Source organism: Vitis riparia, chromosome 14 (genome assembly GCF_004353265.1).
Source record: "Vitis riparia cultivar Riparia Gloire de Montpellier isolate 1030 chromosome 14, EGFV_Vit.rip_1.0, whole genome shotgun sequence".
NCBI classification, from domain to species: domain Eukaryota; kingdom Viridiplantae; phylum Streptophyta; class Magnoliopsida; order Vitales; family Vitaceae; genus Vitis; species Vitis riparia.
In genome coordinates this window covers 10,045,732-10,065,940 of record NC_048444.1, presented here as the reverse complement: position 1 = coordinate 10,065,940, position 20,209 = coordinate 10,045,732, and the positions used below count along the sequence as shown (strand labels likewise).

General features: G+C 34.1%; 2 protein-coding genes across 2 annotated transcripts; both read left to right on the top strand.

Moving 5' to 3' along the window:
• Positions 1-1,695: 1,695 nt before the first annotated feature.
• LOC117930448 (cysteine-rich receptor-like protein kinase 8) lies at positions 1,696-4,926 on the top strand. The gene is made up of 5 exons (XM_034851109.1): positions 1,696-2,757; positions 3,017-3,227; positions 3,625-3,862; positions 4,252-4,402; positions 4,606-4,926. The coding sequence occupies exons 1-5, from the start codon at positions 1,696-1,698 to the stop codon at positions 4,924-4,926; spliced, it is 1,983 nt and encodes a 660-aa protein (XP_034707000.1).
• A 6,905-nt stretch (positions 4,927-11,831) lies between these two features.
• Positions 11,832-15,011, top strand: LOC117930447 (putative receptor-like protein kinase At4g00960). The gene is made up of 6 exons (XM_034851107.1): positions 11,832-12,423; positions 12,533-12,759; positions 13,022-13,232; positions 13,625-13,862; positions 14,252-14,402; positions 14,691-15,011. The coding sequence occupies exons 1-6, from the start codon at positions 11,832-11,834 to the stop codon at positions 15,009-15,011; spliced, it is 1,740 nt and encodes a 579-aa protein (XP_034706998.1).
• Positions 15,012-20,209: the final 5,198 nt, after the last annotated feature.

The window sequence follows — 20,209 nt, the reverse complement described above, 5'->3', positions numbered from 1 at the left end:
ATTTTAGTTTCTTAAAAGTTTAGGAAATATTGTGCACAAAAAATCATATTTAAATAGAATTAATTTTTTTTTTTTTTGTTTCCTAGAATTTGAAGAGGAAATATTGTCAGAAAAATCCTATTTAATCATAATTACCAAATGAAAAAGTAATAAGGTTGTCTATTAAATACTAAAAAATAAATTCAGCAATATATACTTATTTTAATTATGATTAATTTATTTGATATAAAATATTTATTTATTTATTTATTTTTATACTATATATCAAAGTACAACCATATTGTAAAACATTTTATATATGAAAAACTCTTACAACAAAGTTTATTCGCTATTATATTAAACAATTATTAATATTATATAATAAATACAAATTTATTATTGGTTTATTTATTATCAAGAATATGAATTTATTTTTAACTTATTAATATTAGAATAAAGTCTTTTTTTTTTTTTTTTTCAAATTCTTACTTTATAATGTTTCTAGAGAAAAAAATTCCTAAACTCCTAAATTCCTAAATAAAATAATAAAAATAAAAATAAAAATAAAATATCTTAAAGAAATGAAACATCTATATGGAGGAGTTTCGTTATCAATTGATTTATATGACATGATAAGTAAAAGGACATTTTTTAGAATAATTGAATGACTCATTAAAAAGTGTATATATTTCAAATTATTTTTAAATAAATAAAAATAATACCAGTGAATCAAATCTCATTTTTTCCAAATTATATTATAATATATACTTTTTTTATTTTTTTTAAAAATATAAATTTATTTTCAACTTTTTTGTTGTTATCTTGAAAATTTGTCCTATATATCTATTTAAATTTTTATATAAATATGTAAAAAAAAAAAAAGTTTTTAAAAAACATTAAAGATGTATTTTGAATAGGCAACCCAATTAACCCAAGTTTAAATAGACTAACCAGAACTTAGAAAAATGATATTAGGTTGAATTGGGATTGAATACCTTGGAGGTTGATTGATTATTTCTTAATTTGGGTGAAACTTGAATTTGCTATTACCCAATCAACTTTTCCAAGTTGGAACCCTAATGCAGAGACATTATCCTTATGAATCGGTCCGTAGACCATTCTACCATGGTACGCTCTTCTCTTATTTGGCTGTTGAATTCTTCTCATCCACACAAAAATCTAACACCGGAAAGAACGTCTCTCCAGTCTCCCACTTGCGCCCAAACTTTTATCTCACGCTGCAGTCATTGTTCTAACCTCTACTTTCTTCTTTCTTATTGCAGGGACCCCAAATGACCTCATTAGTCAAATTAAAATGGAAAGTCAAGAAGGGTGTATCATTTAATTTCTTAATTACCGCATAAAAATCATAACCCGGAATTAGTTTTAGTTTATGACATGCATTTTAAAGTTTTATACTATACATGTGTCATGTCGGATGGATTTATTATCGAAGGGTCAATTTACATATTGCCGTATTTGGTTTTCCTCTTCCCTAATTTGAACAGGGATTCCGGCATCCTCACGTCTGATATATGAGAACAGGTTGAACAAAATGTCAGAGCCGCTGTTTATTTCTGACCGCTCCACTATCTTTCATTCTTTTTGACTGGTCCAAGATTTCAAATGCCCATTATCTTAAGTCTTAACTCCTCAACCTATAATTCTCCTTCATTTCCAGTAGTTCCAACATCCAACACTGCATATACAATAACAATGTTTTCTCCACTTCTGTGTTGCCTCATCTTCCTCTTTCCCCTCTTTTCACTGGCCTATGAAGGCCCTCGTTGGAATTCCTGTGATGGAACCACTTATTACGCCCCTAATTCGACCTTCTCTTCCAATCTAGACACAGCTCTCCAGACTCTTCAGAACACTACTGCCTCCAGCGGTTTCGCCACCACGACCTCCGGCAGCATTAATCAGACAGTGACAGCCCTCGCCCTGTGTCGTGCCACCATAAACCCATCAGATTGCCAGCTATGCATCGATGTTGCCACATCGGGCATTCGCAATGTCTGTCCCAATGGAACAGCGGCTCAGGTGTGGTACACCCTCTGCATGCTGCGGTACTCCCACCGTAACTTTGTGAACAAGACCGACTACACCCTCACCTTCAGTCTGTATGATACGCGCAATGCTCCTGATCCTGATATTTATGATGCGAAGGTGCAGAGGTTAATGCAGAATCTATCGTCCACTGCCGGTGCATCTGAGAAGAGATATGCAGTGGGAAGAACAACAGCACCAGAAAACCTCACCCTCTATGGCTATGTTGATTGCACCCGTGACATCGATGGAGATGATTGTAAGCGATGCCTATTGGCAACAACAAGGGCCATAGACTCCTGCTGTTTAGGGCAATGGGCGGGTTGGCTTGCTTCACCAACATGCAATATCCAGTTCAATATGGACCCAGTGCATGAGGACTGGGTCAATGGCTCGTATATCAACACAGATATCTCTCCGTCATCAACACTGGCGCCGCCACCAGTGGCAGAGAATGATGCTGGAAGTCGTAGTCAGGTAATTAAAATTTCTGTTGCTCTAACAGTTGGAACAGTTGTTTTGGCAGTTCTGGTACTGTGTGCTGTGAAGTGGAGGAAAAGAGATGAAGTGGAGACCGGAGGCTCTGAAATTATAGAAGACAATGAGGAAATGAGTGAGGGAATTGGCAAGAGATCTTTCATGTATGATTTGGAAGTTTTGGTTGCTGCAACTGGTAATTTTTGTTTGGCAAATCGGCTGGGTGCTGGTGGGTTTGGGACTGTTTATAAGGTATTGCTGATATTGACTTTGAAAAGTAATCCTCCGTTTTCCTGCTCATATTGACTTGAATTAGTCATTCAAAATTATCTATCACTGCTTTGCTGTTGTATAATACCAAGGCCATGCATGGGGAAAATTTTGAGATTTTTAATGTTTTCTGAGTGTCCTTTTAATTAATGATTCATGCATAAACAGTTATCATAATTTTGTTATTGCAAGTATTGAAATGGGTAAGCCAAATTTTAATTAAGTTCACAATGGGAGATAGGGAATGATGGCAAATGGTGAAGAAATAGCAGTGAAGAAGCTGGCACCTGGTTCGACACAAGGCAGAGAAGAATTCTCCAATGAAGTCAGACTATTATTGAAGTTGCAACACAGAAATCTTGTACGGCTGTTTGGGTGCTGTGTTGAAGGAGAAAATAGGCTGTTAGTTTACGAATACCTACAGAACAAGAGTCTTGACCACTTCATCTTTGGTAATAACCCTGGGTGCTATTTATTTTATCTTGCCAATTTTATTTCTCTTTATTTAATGATATGCCCACCTTAATTTATTGTTTTTGTCAGTATTAGACGCAGGAGATATTCCCAAATGTTGGGACAAATTATAAACATTTCAAAGAGAGATTTTAACCTTATTGACTTGCTCTAATTTCCTCACATAAAGTCAAGAGAGTCCAAGGGGTTTTATATTTTTTATGCAGTTGAAATCACCATTAAATAAGCAAAAAGATTTTACATATCCACTGTTTTTCAAACGTTTACACTTGAATAGTACCTCAAGCATATATGCACGTATTTAAATGAAACTTCCAAATAAATCCTCGTATTGATCATGCATACATTTACAAATTTTTACATGTATGCTTGTAGATAAGAGCAAGAGTGCATTGCTAGACTGGCCAAAGCGTTATAACATCATAATAGGTGTGGCACGGGGGCTTCTTTACCTTCATGAAGATTCACAACTTAAAATCATACATAGAGATATCAAAGCAAGCAACATCTTACTCGATGAGTTGATGAATCCAAAAATATCTGATTTTGGTCTGGCAAAGCTATTTAAGGATGAACAAACCCATCATAGAACACGACGGATTGTGGGAACATTGTAAGTATTTCTAGATTGGCCTTGAGTGGACCAAACTCTTCATACGTCTTTAAGTTCTGTTTAGCTCTCAAAATGTATGACAAAGTCAAGTGAGAATCAAAAGTAATAGAATACCATATAGGATCAAATCTTAGCCGCCTAAGCTTTTAGAAATGTTGATTATTTAACATAATATCAAAAAATTAAGGGCTCAAGTCCTCTTCATCAGTGTGACATGATAAACATCTTCTAGTTTTCTTCTTTGGGGGACTGTATCGATACTTTTACCATTTCAGAGATGCCATAAATATTTAATACTTCACGTAATAAAAAGTGAAGCTAGAATATAGCATTTTCCTGTATCGTTGAGTTATGGTAGGCCAAGAATCGCAAACTAAAATGTTCTACAGTGGTTATATGGCTCCAGAATATGCAACCAGAGGCTTCATGTCTTCCAAGATTGATGTCTTTAGCTTTGGTGTGTTGATATTAGAAATCATAAGTGGAAGAAGGAATTATGACATGGAATTTGATGAGCAAGACTGGGAGCTCCTGAAACTTGTAAGTAACAACCCAACCTAGTTTGTCGGTCTTTTCAAATCAAATTTTCGTTCTCGGAATTTTTTTGGTGACAATTTATTGCATTAGCTGAAATTCATCTAGTTTCATCTTAGTTGAACATTTCCTTTTAATATATGCAGTCCGAACCCATTCAAAACCCCAACCTAATGCATATAATTAATAAGTATATTGGTATGTTACAGGCATGGAGACTAGAAGAAGAAGGGCAGCTAACAGATTTGGTAGATGTCACTATTGGTTCTTTCCCTCAAGATCAAGTATTAAAATGCATTTGCATTGGGTTATTGTGCTGCCAACAATCTATACGAGATCGGCCAACCATGTCTTCTACAGTTTTAATGCTCTCAAATGATTCAGTAACAATGCCAATTGAAGGAACACGTGGCTACCAGAATATACGTGACCCTGTTGATCCACACAACAACATCAATGCTCCTACAAACCCTGAAAATGAGTCTTTCTCTAAGAATTCTATTACTTTTTCATCAGCAAATGGTAGGTAATTACTTAGTAGATCATTGTTTTCAATATCTATTAAGCTACTTCATTTCTGAATTAATCTATTCAGATGTCAAAGTACACAAACACCTAAAACTAGCATGTGTTGAAGCCACTTGAGGATGAGATCGACGTGTCAAAAATATTTCACAGATACAAGATATTAGGGAATAGTTATTTTAGTGGTGATTTGTCCAGCTGATCAAGTTTGTTAATGAGATCAATTGGTTTACTAGTGAGCTTTGTGGACTTTGGTATTTCGATCAGTTTTCCCTTGTAAATGATCAGCTTCCATAAAACAAATAATTCATTACTTATTCAACCAAAGTAGTTAGATACTTTCTCTGTAAAACCAAAGATTTTATTAGGGCATAATCAAGGTTCAGCCTGTCAGAATTAAAAACAAGAAAACGCCCATGAGTTATGGAAATGCAGGGCTCCTCTTCGAAGAAGATGTACTTCAATTTTCTGATCTGATTACAAAATCTAGCAATTACAAAATTTGTAAGGAACTTCTCTTCTCTTCAACTTTCAACTATGCTCAACTGATAAGGGGTAATCCCATCTATTTTGGAGCTGTCAATGACAAAGAAGTGAAGATGATAACAAAAGAAGTTGTTGGTAGACTGCATGAACGATTCCTATTATTGCTTAGTTTGTATTAAGTTACCATGTAACAAGGAGACCTCTAAAGTATACATTCAATCAACATGTGACAACCACACTGCCATTAAAAGTCCAGTTTTTGACCAAGATAAGTTCTTTCCGTTCACTGATGGTCCAGGGACAATGTATGAGGACTTCTGACTTGGTATGCTAATTAAACCATCTTACCCTTCTTTTGACCAGTTTTTGCTAGCACTTCAATGAAATCAAGAATTGTAATGTTAAACTTTAACCGAAAGAGAAATTGGAGATCTCCCTCAATGGCAATCATTCTTTGATTTTTCAATGGTTCCATGAGATCAGCAAAATTTGGAGGATGTGTTTAAGGAATAGATGAGGAGCCAATAAGATTATGAATAGTTTAAAAGCAATCAATGTTGAGATGGAAAAGGCCAATGCTACCTCAAGTGAACCCACAAACATAACAATTCATGTTTTTATGAATTTGACCTTGATACAAATACCTTATATGATATGGCCAATGATAATGAGAAAATTGTTGAATTAGACTTACCTTTAATTGAAAATAGTGATTTTCTTGATATGACAAACCTTCTCATTATTGCACAAGATTTTGATTTTGAAAATTTGTATAAAATTATGCAAGAATTTATTAATGATGAACCTATTGATAGTGGAAGGAGTGACATTTATCAAATTCCTTGCATTCTTTAACAGTTAATCTATAAGTGATGCTAAGTTGGGCCCATATATCTAGGATCAATTATAGATATAGTATCCAACATTGCTCTAAAATAGGAGTCCACAATATTAGTAGGAATTCATGCATGGACATCCATGGATCTAGCAATAAGCATCCATAGATCTAGCAATAAGCATCCATAGAATCAGAAAAGCTTACTGAGTATTGGCCATTCAAGGTGATTTTAAGGGATTTAAAGCTAAACCTTGAAATAAAAACCATTAATGGTTAACAACTACTTTCATTTAAAGCAAGGACAACTCCCACCTTTGCGTTCGGGTCCTTCACCTAGCTTCCATCACTCCAAGAAATGTAAAACCTAGCCACTCATCCCCTTAGAAATCATCCTCAGAGGTTGTTTGGCTAGAAAGAAAAGTGAAAACAAAATGAGAAGGAAAGGCAAGCAAAAGCTCTGTATATTTCTTACTACGGGAATTTACAAGTGTTCAATGAATTCCCTCTATCTGTGTGTCTCTCTGTGTCTACAAAAGATGTTACCAAAAAATATAAAAAGATATAAAAGAAAATATCTAGGTTGATTACAAGGAGAAAATAGGAAATTACACAAAATATCTGGAGATAAAAATCTAACGGAGTCGATGCACGGGAAGAGATTCTTCATGTATTTGAGCTTCAACTTGCATTGCCATGGATTTCACAAAATTCTCCCTCATTCTTGGCTTGTTTCAATGATCAAATAGCTACCAAAAACACCAAAACTTGCCAAAAATTGATTAGTAACCCTTGCTAGGTTCCGTAATGTGCCAATTGAGTTAAAAGGTATTAACTACTACTCAAAAGTGTTTAAAATAGTTAGTTTCAAGCTATAAAAGAGTACCTTTTGAGTAGTAATCATAACCTCTACCCTCATTTCCTCTCCATTGAAAGTATCCCAAGAACAAGGTTGAGTCATCGAGCGGAAAATTGTGGATTTACGACATTGCTAACAACTTCAAGGTTATCTTCAATACTTGGAATTTAAGGTTTGGGAACATTCAAACCTAAAGGTTAGTACTTTATTCCTTAAAGATCAATTTTTTTTCAAAATTGGTATTACTTCTATTGCTTAGATCTAAGATGCCAACAGATGGTAGGTCAGGGATTGAAGGAATTGATTAAATTAGATTTAACTAATTCTTATCTCAATGTAATGACATAAGATAGTGGAGTGTAGTTAACTCTCTTTATTGGAATATTGAGTCAACTTTAGAATTAGATTATGAGATATTCAGTATTTTTATTATGAGTCCCGTTGGTACCTGCTCAGGCTCATAATCTTTGTTGGCACAAAGGTTTGAAGGAAATTAGAGAATTAATTATTTGTGTGCATACAAATATATTTGGTAAAAGTAAAAGGTTGCATAAGATGTAATAATTAATTATTATGGTTTTTTTTTTGGATTGGGTTAATTAATTAATTGCAGCCTAATAGGGGTAATAAATTAATTAGAACCCAATGGGCTAAATTAAGTGATTCAAGCCCAAGTTGGGCCAAAGTCACTTAAGCCCACAAGAATGGCCATCTAAACCCCTTAGGGTTAGGATTAGTCATTTTATTCACTCTATTATTCTAGAGAGAGCCCTAGCCTCCATTTATCTCCCTCTTAAGTATGTAGCCATCCTACACATGTGCCAAAGATTAAAGACAGAGCCATTGGGTGAAAGACCCATGGTTTTCGACATTTCTATTGCAAAAGGAATTAGGTTTGGGAATAAACCCTAGGTATGATTTCTAACACCTTTCAGGGCCAAAGTTAGGTTTTTTATAGCTTCCTTATGCCTAGGATCTTAAATGCATTCACCCTAAAGTCCAAATGGATTAATTGATCACCTAAAAATGATGTGATTTAGGCTTTATTATTTTAATTATAACAAAAACTTGTAGCTAATAAAATGACATCATTATCAAGGATCAATGTTGTTGAGTTGTTTTTAGTTGAAAATCAATTGTTTGTTTTTAATTTAGATTAGGTTATTGTTTTTTGTTTTATATTTGTTTTTTTATTTCACTTTTTTTATGTTGAGATTTTTGTTAAAGTTATGTTACTAAAGTCTAGAATTTAAATGCTACAATGGAATGCCTAAATAACGGTTACTATGGTCACGTTGGAACACCTTGAACTACACTAGTTTACAAATCAATTAGGATCTACCTCATTACTAGGCATGCATTAGATTGTACATTAATAAGAGATCACCTAAATTTTGAGCTTACTCAGGTATAAATTATTGAGAGAAAACTATTTCAGTCCATTCATCTTTCCTCCACCTTCAATGCTCAACCTTTTGGCAACTTCATAACTGATCATTCTGATTATGGTCTTCAATTTGTTTGTTAGAATCTTTCTCCTAGCTGAAAGTATAATTCTTTGCATAGACCTCTCTTTCTTTTGAAAACACTTACATATTTTAAACAATTTGAGAGTGAAGGAATAAGTCAATGTTGGGAAAGATATTTTGAGTTATTACACTATTTCCCACAACATGGATTTGAAACTTGGCAAGTTATCTCCTGTTTTTACTATCCTTTAATTGAAAAATCTTGTCAAGTTCTAGACATGTCGAGTGTGGAAAGCTTTATTGAAAATGAAGCAACTATGGTCATGATGATACTCAATAATCTTCTAGCAAGAGAAACTCATGAGCCTGGTTATGAATTGATTATGAAATAGAGAATTCTAATGTTAACTTTAGTTGCAAGGGAGATTAGAGATCTCCCTCAATTGCAATCATTCTTTGGTTTTTCCATGTTTCCACAAGATCAATAAAATTTGGAGGATGTGTTCAAAGAATATATGAAGAGCCAATCAAATTTGATGAACAGTTTAAAAGCAATGAATGTTGAGATGAAAAAGTTTAATGCTAACTCAAGTGAACCCATTAACCTAACAACTCAAGTTTTGAATGAATTTGCACTTGATACAAATAGCTTATATGATATGGTCGATGATAATGAGGAAATGATTGAATTAAACTTACCTTTTACTAAAAAAAGTGATAGCTTGATGTGACAAGCCTTATCGTTATTGCACAAGATTTTAACTTCGAAAATTTTGATAAAATTGTGCAAGAACTTATTAATGATGAACTCATTGATAATGAAAGGGTGACATTTATCAAATTCTTGGCATCCTATAATAGTTTAATCCACAATTGATGCTAAGTTAGACCCTTATATCTAGAACCAATTATAGCTATAACATCCAACATCACTCTAAAGTAAAAGGAGTACTTACAACATTAGTAGAATGCATGCATCTTGAAAGAATCTTCTAATGGTCATATCTAATTTCCAAATCACTTCTTTACTAGCTAATATACTCTTAATGGAAGATTGAGCTCTTGGAGTATTTCTTAGTGCAAAATACTTATCTATTTAGTTTTTTTCCTTTTCTATTACTTGTTATTATAAGATTTTGCATATTCCTTTTAAACTATGGTACATTATGGTCATATGGATGTTCATATTCATAAGTTTCTTAATCTTCCTTTTTAAATTTTACAACTCTAATAAAGAATTCTCAATCTGAAATCTAATATGAGAAGAAACAGATTTATATAGTCCAATATCACTTTTGACTCCAACAAGATGTTGTTTCACTCTATAAATTTCCCTACCTTTCACAATTTTTTTTACAATTCAAATATATGGGAGCCTTTTTAACATTTACGTATCTTTCATAAAAAACATGGTCCCATATAGGTTCATTTTTACCTTGAAATTGTTATAGAATCTTGAGCAAATGATGATGTTGAGTTTGATCCAATTTTTCAATGATAAAAAGAAGCAATTTGTAAAAATATAAAAAATAAAAAATAAAATTTAAATCATCATTAAAAAAATTAGCAACTAATGTGATTAGGAAAACAACAAGCACTAGTATGGTAGCTATTTAAGGAAGAAAAGAAAATAAACAAAAATGTTTTTTAAAACAACATAAAGTAACACTAATAAGAAAAAAATTGTATGGAGAAATTATCACACACTAGCTATTACACGAGGGTCTTCATCCTTTGTTGTGTGGAGAAATTGTGGTGCTTTTTGTTCCTCACACACTTTTTACATGCATATGTGGATTTCAAATATTAGGGGCAGTTGCCGCCTCTTTCATTGTCTTTGACTTCAATGGATTAAACTGTCAATTCAAGGAAGGGGAGAGAAACCTCCACAACAATCACTCAGTTATTGGCGAATTGTCATCACAGAATATCAAACAGACCCGAAGTCTAGCATACAGATTCACTGGCGTAGTTTATGTCATTCAAATATTTTCATTATTGTAAGTGATGATGTTGAGTAGGAGTGAAACTTGAGCGGACTGGTCTAACTGAACTTGAACTCAATTTCATGTTTGAGCAAACTTGAACAATTATTTTCAATATTTGACTTGAATTTTAGTTAGGTTTTTCCCATTTAAAACTCAATTTGGGTTGTTCTTGAACTAAGGTTTGAAATATTTGAGTCCGAATCCAATTTAATGTTTTTTTAATATTTATAATATATATTATCTTACATATTATATTCATTTTCTTTTTAAATTTTTTATAAAGGTATCAAATTATATTATAATATATAGTTTTTTTTATTTTTTATTTAAAATATATAAATTTATTTTTAACTTTTTTTGTTGTTATCTTAAAAATTTGTCCTATCTAGTATTTAAATTTTTATATAAATATGTTAAATTTTTTTTTTTTAAAAAAACATTATAGATGTATTTTGAATCAGGCAACCCGATCAACCCAAGTTTAAATCGACTAACCCGAATTTAGAAAAATGAGATTGGGTTGAATGGGGATTGAATACCTTTTGGGTTAGAGGTTGATTGATTATTTATTAATTCAGGTTAAACTTGAATTTGCTATTACCCCGATCAACTTCTCCAAGTTGGAACCCTAATGCTGAGACAATATCCTTATGAATCGGCCCTTAGTCCATTCTACCATGGTACGCTCTCCTCTTATTTGGAATTCTTCTCATCTACACAAAAATCTAACACCGAAAAGAACGTCTCTCCAGTCTCCCACTTGCGCCCAAACTTTTATCTCACGCTGCAATCATTGTTCTCACCTCTACTCTCTTCTTTCTTGTTGCAGGGACCCCAAATGACCTCAGTAGTCAAATTAAAATGGAAACTCAAGTATTGGAAAGTCAAGAAGGGTGTATCATTTAATTTCTTAATTACCGCATAAAAATCATAACCCGGAATTAGTTTTAGTTTATGAGATGCATTTTAAAGTTTTATACTATACATGTTGCATGTCGGATGGATTTATTACCAAAGGGTCAATTTACATATTGCCGTTGTTTTCCTCTTCCCTAATTTGAACAGGGATTCCGGCATCCTCACGTCTGATATATGAGAACAGGTTGAACAAAATGTCAGAGCCGCTGATTATTTCTGACCGCTCCACTATCTTTCATTCTTTTTGACTGGTCCAAGATTTCAATTGCCCATTATCTTAACTCTTAACTCCTCAACCTATAATTCTCCTTCATTTCCAGTAGTTCCAACATCCAACACTGCATATACAATAACAATGTTTTCTCCACTTCTGTGTTGCCTCATCTTCCTCTTTCCCCTCTTTTCACTGGCCTATGAAGACCCTAGTGGGAATTCCTGTGATGGAACCACTTACTACGCCCCTAATTCGACCTTCTCTTCCAATCTAGACACAGCTCTCCAGACTCTTCAGAACACTACTGCCTCCAGCGGTTTCGCCACCACGACCTCCGGCAGCATTAATCAGACAGTGACAGCCCTCGCCCTGTGTCGTGCCACCATAAACCCATCAGATTGCCAGCTATGCATCGATGTTGCCACATCGGGCATTCGCAATGTCTGTCCCAATGGAACAGCGGCTCAGGTGTGGTACACCCTCTGCATGCTGCGGTACTCCCACCGAAACTTTGTGAACAAGACCGACTACACCCTCATCTTCAGCCTGGCTGGTACGTTCACTGTTCCTGATCCTGATATTTATGATGCGAAGGTGCGGAGGTTAATGCAGAATCTATCGTCCACTGCCGGTGCATCTGAGAAGAGATATGCAGTGGGAAGAACAACAGCACCAGAAAACCTCACCCTCTATGGCTATGTTGATTGCACCCGTGACATCGATGGAGATGGTTGTAAGCGATGCCTATTGGCAACAACAAAGGCCATAGACTCCTGCTGTTTAGGGCAAAGGGCGGGTTGGCTTGCTGCACCAACATGCAATATCCATGTATGATTTGGCAGTTGGAACAGTTGTTTTGGCAGTTCTGGTACTGTGTGCTGTGAAGTGGAGAAAAAGAGATGAAGTGGAGACCGGAGGCTCTAAAATTGTAGAAGAAGAAAATGAGGAAATGAGTGAGGGAATTGGCACGAGATCTTTCATGTATGATTTGGAAGTTCTGGTTGCTGCAACTGGTAATTTTTGTTTGGCAAATCGGCTGGGTGCTGGTGGGTTTGGGACTGTTTATAAGGTATTGCTGATATTGACTTTGAAAAGTAATCCTCCGTTTTCCTGCTCATATTGACTTGAATTAGCTAGTCATTCAAAATTATGTATCACTGCTTTGCTGTTGTATAATACCAAGGCCATGCATGGGGAAAATTTTGAGATTTTAATGTTTTCTGAGTGTCTTTCTAATTAATGATTCATGCTTAAACAGTTAGCATAATTTTGTTATTGCAAATATTGAAATGGGTAAGCCAAATTTTAATTAAGTTCACAATGGGAGATAGGGAATGATGGCAAATGGTGAAGAAATAGCAGTGAAGAAGCTGGTACCTGGTTCGACACAAGGCATAGAAGAATTCTCCAATGAAGTCAGACTATTATTGAAGTTGCAACACAGAAATCTTGTACGGCTGTTTGGGTGCTGTGTTGAAGGAGAAAATAGGCTGTTAGTTTACGAATACCTACAGAACAAGAGTCTTGACCACTTCATCTTTGGTAATAACCCTGGGTGCTATTTATTTTATCTTGCCAATTTTATTTCTCTTTATTTAATGATATGCCCACCTTAATTTATTGTTTTTGTCAGTATTAGACGCAGGAGATATTCCCAAATGTTGGGACAAAATTATAAATTCAAAGAGAGATTTTTAACCTTACTGACCTGCTCTAATTTCCTCACATAAAGTCAGGAGATTCCAAGGGGGTTTATATTTTTTATGCAGTTGAAATCACCATTAAATAAGCAAAAAGATTTTACATATCCACTGTTTTTCAAACATTTACACTTGAATAGTACCTCAAGCATGCACGTATTTAAATGAAACTTCCAAATAAATCCTCTTATTCATCATGCATATATTTACAAATTTTTACATGTATGCATGTAGATAAGAGCAAGAGTGCATTGCTAGACTGGCCAAAGCGTTATAACGTCATAATAGGTGTGGCACGGGGGCTTCTTTACCTTCATGAAGACTCACAACTTAAAATCATACATAGAGATATCAAAGCAAGCAACATCTTACTCGATGAATTGATGAATCCAAAAATATCGGATTTTGGTCTGGCAAAGCTATTTAAGGATGAACAAACCCATCATAGAACACGACGGATTGTGGGAACATTGTAAGTATTTCTAGATTGGCCTTGAGTGGACCAAACTCTTCATACGTTTTTAAGTTCTATTTAGCTCTCAAAATGTATGACAAAGTCAAGCGAGAATCAAAAGTAATAGAATACCATATAGGATCAACTCTTAGCCGTTTAAGCTTTTAGAAATATTGATTATTTAACATAATATCAAAAAATTAAGGGATCGAGTCCTCTTCATCAGTGTGACATGATAAACATCTTCTAGTTTTCTTCTTTAGGGGACCGTATCGATACTTTCACCATTTCAGAGATGCCATCAATATTTAATACTTCACGTGATAAAAAGTGAAGCTAGAATATAGCATTTTCCTGTATCGTTGAGTTATGGTAGGCCAAGAATCGCAAACTAAAATGTTCTACAGTGGTTATATGGCTCCAGAATATGCAACCAGAGGCTTCATGTCTTCCAAGATTGATGTCTTTAGCTTTGGTGTGTTGATATTAGAAATCATAAGTGGAAGAAGGAATTATGACATGGAATTTGATGAGCAAGACTGGGAGCTCCTGAAACTTGTAAGTAACAACTCAACCTAGCTTGTCGGTCTTTTACTTTTAGAAAAACGCCATACACTGAAGTGAGATATGGAAAAATATGCATTGGAGTTAGTGTTTTGATCTGTATAACCACCACATCAAATCAAATTTTCGTTCTCTGAATTTTTTTGGTGACAACTTATTGAATTAGCTGAAATTCATCTAGTTTCATCTTAGTTGAACATTTCCTTTTAATATATGCAGTCCGAACCCATTCAAAACCCCAACCTAATGCATATAATTAATAAGTATATTGGTATGTTACAGGCATGGAGACTAGAAGAAGAAGGGCAGCTAACAGATTTGGTAGATGTCACTATTGGTTCTTTCCCTCAAGATCAAGTATTAAAATGCATTCGCATTGGGTTATTATGCTGCCAACAATCTATACGAGATCGGCCAACCATGTCTTCTACAGTTTTAATGCTCTCAAATGATTCAGTAACAATGCCAATTGAAGGAACACATGGCTACCAGAATATACGTGACCCTGTTGATCCACACAACAACATCAATGCTCCTACAAACCCTGAAAATGAGTCTTTCTCTAAGAATTCTATTACTTTTTCATCAGCAAATGGTAGATAATTATTGAGTAGATCATTGTTTTCAATAACTATTAAGCTACTTCATTTCTAAATTAATCTATTCAGATGTCAAAGTACTCAAACACATAAAAACTAGCATGTGTTGAAGCCACTTGAGGATGAGATCGACGTGTCAAAAATATTTCACATATACAAGATATTAGGGAATAGTTATTTTAGTGGTGATTTGTCCAGCTGATCAAGTTTGTTAATGAGATCAATTGGTTTACTAGTGAGCTTTGTGGACTTTGGTATTTCGATCAGTTTTCCCTTGTAAAAGATCAGCTTCCATAAAACAAATAATTCATTACTTATTCAACCAAAGTAGTTAGATACTTTCTCTGTAAAACCAAAGATTTTATTAGGGCATAATCAAGGTTCAGCCTGTCAGAATTAAAAACAAGAAAACGCCCATGAGTTATGGAAATGCAGGGCTCCTCTTCAAAGAAGATGTACTTCAATTTTCTGATCTGATTACAAAATCTAGCAATTACAAAATTTATATGGAACTTCTCTTCTCTTCAACTTTCAACTATGCTCAACTGATAAGGGGTAATCCCATCTATTTTGGAGCTGTCAATGATAAAGAAGTCAAGATGATAAAAAAAGAAGTTGTTGGTGGACTGCATGAACGATTCCTATTATTGCTTAGTTTGTATTAAGTTACCATGTAACAAGGAGACCTCTAATGTATACATTCAATCAACATGTGACAACCTCACTGCCATTAAAAGTCCAGTTTTAGACCAAGATAAGGTCTTTCCGTTCACTGATGGTCTAGGGACAATGTATGAGGACTTCTGACTTGGTATGCTAATTAAACCATCTTACCCTTCTTTTGGCCAGTTTTTGCTAGCACTTCAATGAAATCAAGAATTGTAATGTTAAACTTTAACCGAAAGAGAAATTGGAGATCTCCCTCAATGGCAGTCATTCTTTGATTTTTCAATGGTTCCATGAGATCAGCAAAATTTGGAGGATGTGTTTAAGGAATATATGAGGAGCCAATAAGATTATGAATAGTTTAAAAGCAATCAATGTTGAGATGGAAAAGCTCAATGCTACCTCAAGTGAACCCACTAACATAACAATTCATGTTTTTATGAATTTGACCTTGATACAAATACCTTATATGATATGGCTGATGATAATGAGAAAATTGTTGAATTAGACTTACCTTTAATTGAAAATAGTGATTTTCTTGATATGACAAACCTTCTCATTATTGCACAAGATTTTGATTTTGAAATTTTTTATAAAATTATGCAAGAATTTATTAATGATGAACCTATTGATAGTGGAAGGAGTGACATTTATCAAATTCCTTGCATTCTTTAACAGTTTAATCCACAAGTGATGCTAAGTTGGGCTCATATATCTAGGATCAATTATAGATATAGTATCCAACATTGCTCTAAAATAGGAGTCCACAATATTAGTAGGAATGCATGCATGCATCTTGAAAATATCCTCTAATGGCCAAATATAATATCCAAATAGCTTCTTTACAAGCTAATACATTATTAATGGAAGATTGAGTTCTTAAAGTACTTCTTGGTGCAAAACACTTATCCATTTGGATTTTTTCTTTTTCCACTACTTGTCATTGTAGGATTTTGCATACCCCTATTAAATTGTAGTACATTAGGGTCATATGGATGTTCATATTCATAAGATTCTTGAGTCAGCTTTTTAGATTTTACAAGCTTTAGTAAAGAATTTTTCATTTGAAATATAACATTTGGCGCAACCAATTTTTATGGTCCAAGATCACCTTTGACTCCAACTAGGTGTTGTTTCCTTCTATGAATTCTCCCACCTTTCACAGCTTTTTTACAATACAATATAAGAGCTTTTGTGGAAACATGGTCCCATGCAGAGCCAACCTTGCCTTGCATTTGTGATTGAATCTTGAGTAGATGACGGTGTCGAGTTTGATTTCATTTTTCTATGAAAAAAAAAAGAAAAAAATTTGTAAAAAAATTAAAATTTAAAACATAAAAAAATAGTAAATAATATGATTATGGAAACAAAAACACTAGTAAGGTAGCTATTTAATGACAAAAAAGAAAAGAAAATAAGCTAAATTTTTTTTCAACATAACATAAAGTAAAACTAATAAGAACAAAGTGCATTATTATAAGGGTTAAATACATTTTACCCCCTCAATCTTTGGTGTGTTTTACTTTTTGACCCCTTATATTCAAAACTCAACACTTTGCTCCCCAAATTTATTAAAATGCAACACTTTCCCCCTAACACTACTACAAAAACTATATACAATGATGCTTCTTTCATTGCCGTTTTTTTGAAAGTGTCAACATTTAGCATAATTTATAACATTCCTTGGCGCTTGGTACAAATCCAGTTAATAATGGCGCTCTATAGGGGGAAAACAGAGCATTTATTTTATGGCGTTTTTTAAAAACATCATTGAGTAGTGATATAGATTGAATCCTTAGTGCTTTATTTAAGAGTCCTTAAATAAGTTTGATTTCCTTGGCTTTTTATAAAGCCTATATATCCCATTTTGGAAATTTCCACCTAACACATTCTCACAAAATTTCATTTGCCAAATACCCACCACACTATCTATAAGATGTTGATATCGATCTACCAAGGATCTATAGGAAAGTTGTTGATGAGAGACCAACAATATCTCAAAGGGTATCCTTGGTGATATTAAGCCTCCTAAGAAGTCATACGCAACAACATTGTTGGTGAGGACCAGCAACTCTGTCATTTTCATTGTCAACCATCTCACAGCCCCAAACACAAACCAAACATTGAGACATTATCTAGCTACCTCAACTTGTACTTACCATAGCTGATGCCCTCATCTTGAAAATAGAGAAGCTTAAAGCTTGAAGCTCGAAGAACATACCTATGGTAATAGTGTCAAAATCTCCCTTTTTTGCCATCTTTAACAAGATTTTCCACCATCCATGTTGAGAGCGTGTTACCCAAGACGAAAAATTGGTAACTCTCTCCTTTATTTTCTTTTCAGGGTTTTTTTTAGGGTTAGGGTTTGTAATCCAAATTATTCTTTGTTCTTTTGTTCATGACTGTACTTTACTCTTTTGATTTTTTTATTTAATATTATTTTCAATTTGGATTTAGGTTTTTGATTTTGTAATTTTAATGATTTTGTTTCAACTCATTGCCTTCACATTTGTCTTTTTTATGTTATTCTACTATGGCAGCAAAAGACTACATTATCCATTTTTAGTTTCTCATTTCTCTTCTTCTAATAGCAACTGAAATGTCTCTACACATGGGTTGCATCTATTGATTTTGTGCATGAGATTGATAGTGAGTATGAGTTTATTGATGAAGAAAATGTTGATTTTATTGAGAATATTATTGTTGAATATCAATGCTTGATTGAGAAATTCTTGAAAATTAATAATGTTGTTGATTTTCAAAAATCTAAGATTAATATGCTTTGTGAAGAAAAGATTAAGCAAAATGAGAAAATTTGGTTTCTTGATATGAGTATCCATATCTCTTTGAGAGACACGATATTCTAACTTGAGAAATTGAATATTAGAAATCATTTTATTCTTCCAATAAGGCCTTTCATCCTTGGACTAAAGTGTTAAATGATATTCTTGATAAATGCAAGCCCATGGAGATAAAAAGAGACCTGAGCTACATTAACAAAACTAAGACTCCCACTAGTGGAGACACAATTTTTGTTAAGGGTAAGGAGGAAACTCCTAACCAATTAGCCTTTCCTAGCACTACTCCAAATACACTTATTGTAAGAAGTTTGGACACACTCAAGTAGATGTCAAAGTAGATTCTTTGAGAGGTAAGAGTCCAATTAAATAGGCTAACGGATGAGTTTGATTTGCTAAAGAATAAAATTTTGCACACTAAGAAAGGAAAGAAAACCAATCCTAATCCTTTGACTAAAAAAAAACTCCTCTAGTTCCCCACCGAAAGTGAAACAAGTATGGTTAAAGAAGAAGAATAGGCTTAAGTCAATGTAGTCTTTACAACCCTTAAAGCTAGTGCTCCTAGTGAGTGGTATTTTGATAGTAGTTTCTCTAGGCATATGATGGGTGACAAGTAATTTTTCACCTCTTTTGAAGACTTCAATGGAGGTAATGTCACCTTTGGTGATGGGAGTGCTGCCTATGTGAGAGGAAAGGGTAGTGTTTCTATCCTTGGATGGCTTGATTTAAATAGTCCTCTTTGTTGAAGGCCTAGAGGCTACTCTTATCAATATTAGTCATATTTGTGATAGTGAATTTAATGTTAAATTCTCCTAAAATATGTGTAAAGTGATTAAGAATGGAGAAGTCACTTTCACTAGGAATAGAATTGTGGATAATTGTTAAACAATCAATCCTAGTTCTAAAACCTCTCTAGTATGTGATTCGTTCTCAATTGGTGTCTCAGCTGATTCATGTCCAGCTGGTGCTCCTTGACTGAGGGAGTGATCAACAAAATTTATAACCTATATCACCATGCATTAGGATGGCTTTAGCTAATATAGCATAGTGGCTTTAGGGTCGTTCACTGGGAAGGGTTTTCAACTCTCAATTGATACCAATTCAAAGTTAAATTGGTGCTTTTTCATTTCAAGGTTAGCTTAAGAAATAAAACACAAACTTTGTTTAAATGAGGTTTTGTTTAAAGCTAACTAAAAAGAAAGTAATGAAAATTACTTATGAAGAAAAACATTCCTTGGAGGTTTAGGTTCACAGGGGAGGTTCCTTATGCAAAAACAAAGCTCCGGTTATTTGGTTCATTTCCTCGCATTAGAGAATTAACATATAGTTGATTCTCTAACTGGTGTTGTACAGATGTACCCTTTAAATGGATTTCAGCTCTAATTCCCTCTCACTGATGCAACTTGCAATGGCTCGTGCCTCTCACCTAGCATTTGCCATTCAAGGTGATCTTTAACTTTGGACTTCCCTTCTCAAGCATGCAAGAGATAACTAATGGATGTCTCCCTGGAGTCCAAAAGCTTACCAAGTGTTGGCAATTCTAGAAAATCCTACCTTCAAGTCACTTCCCAAAAGCTCGCAAGAGGAAAATTAGTGCATCTCCATGGACGGAGATAACTTGCTTTACCAAGTGTTGGCTCAAGTGAATTGAAGGTGTTTTAAGTTAACTAAAAACATAGAAATCATTAAAGGATCACACTTTCTCTTCATTAATAGCTGAAACCACAAAGCTATAAAT

Excerpts from the sequence above, each read along its gene's own strand:
- LOC117930448 (XM_034851109.1), top strand. The coding sequence starts at position 1,696 with ATGTTTTCTCCACTTCTGTGTTGCCTCATCTTCCTCTTTCCCCTCTTT. Across the intron at positions 3,863-4,251 it reads CGACGGATTGTGGGAACATT|TGGTTATATGGCTCCAGAAT; the intron begins GTAAGTATTTCT and ends AATGTTCTACAG. Across the intron at positions 4,403-4,605 it reads ACTGGGAGCTCCTGAAACTT|GCATGGAGACTAGAAGAAGA; the intron begins GTAAGTAACAAC and ends GGTATGTTACAG.
- LOC117930447 (XM_034851107.1), top strand. The coding sequence starts at position 11,832 with ATGTTTTCTCCACTTCTGTGTTGCCTCATCTTCCTCTTTCCCCTCTTT. Across the intron at positions 13,233-13,624 it reads TCTTGACCACTTCATCTTTG|ATAAGAGCAAGAGTGCATTG; the intron begins GTAATAACCCTG and ends GTATGCATGTAG. Across the intron at positions 13,863-14,251 it reads CGACGGATTGTGGGAACATT|TGGTTATATGGCTCCAGAAT; the intron begins GTAAGTATTTCT and ends AATGTTCTACAG.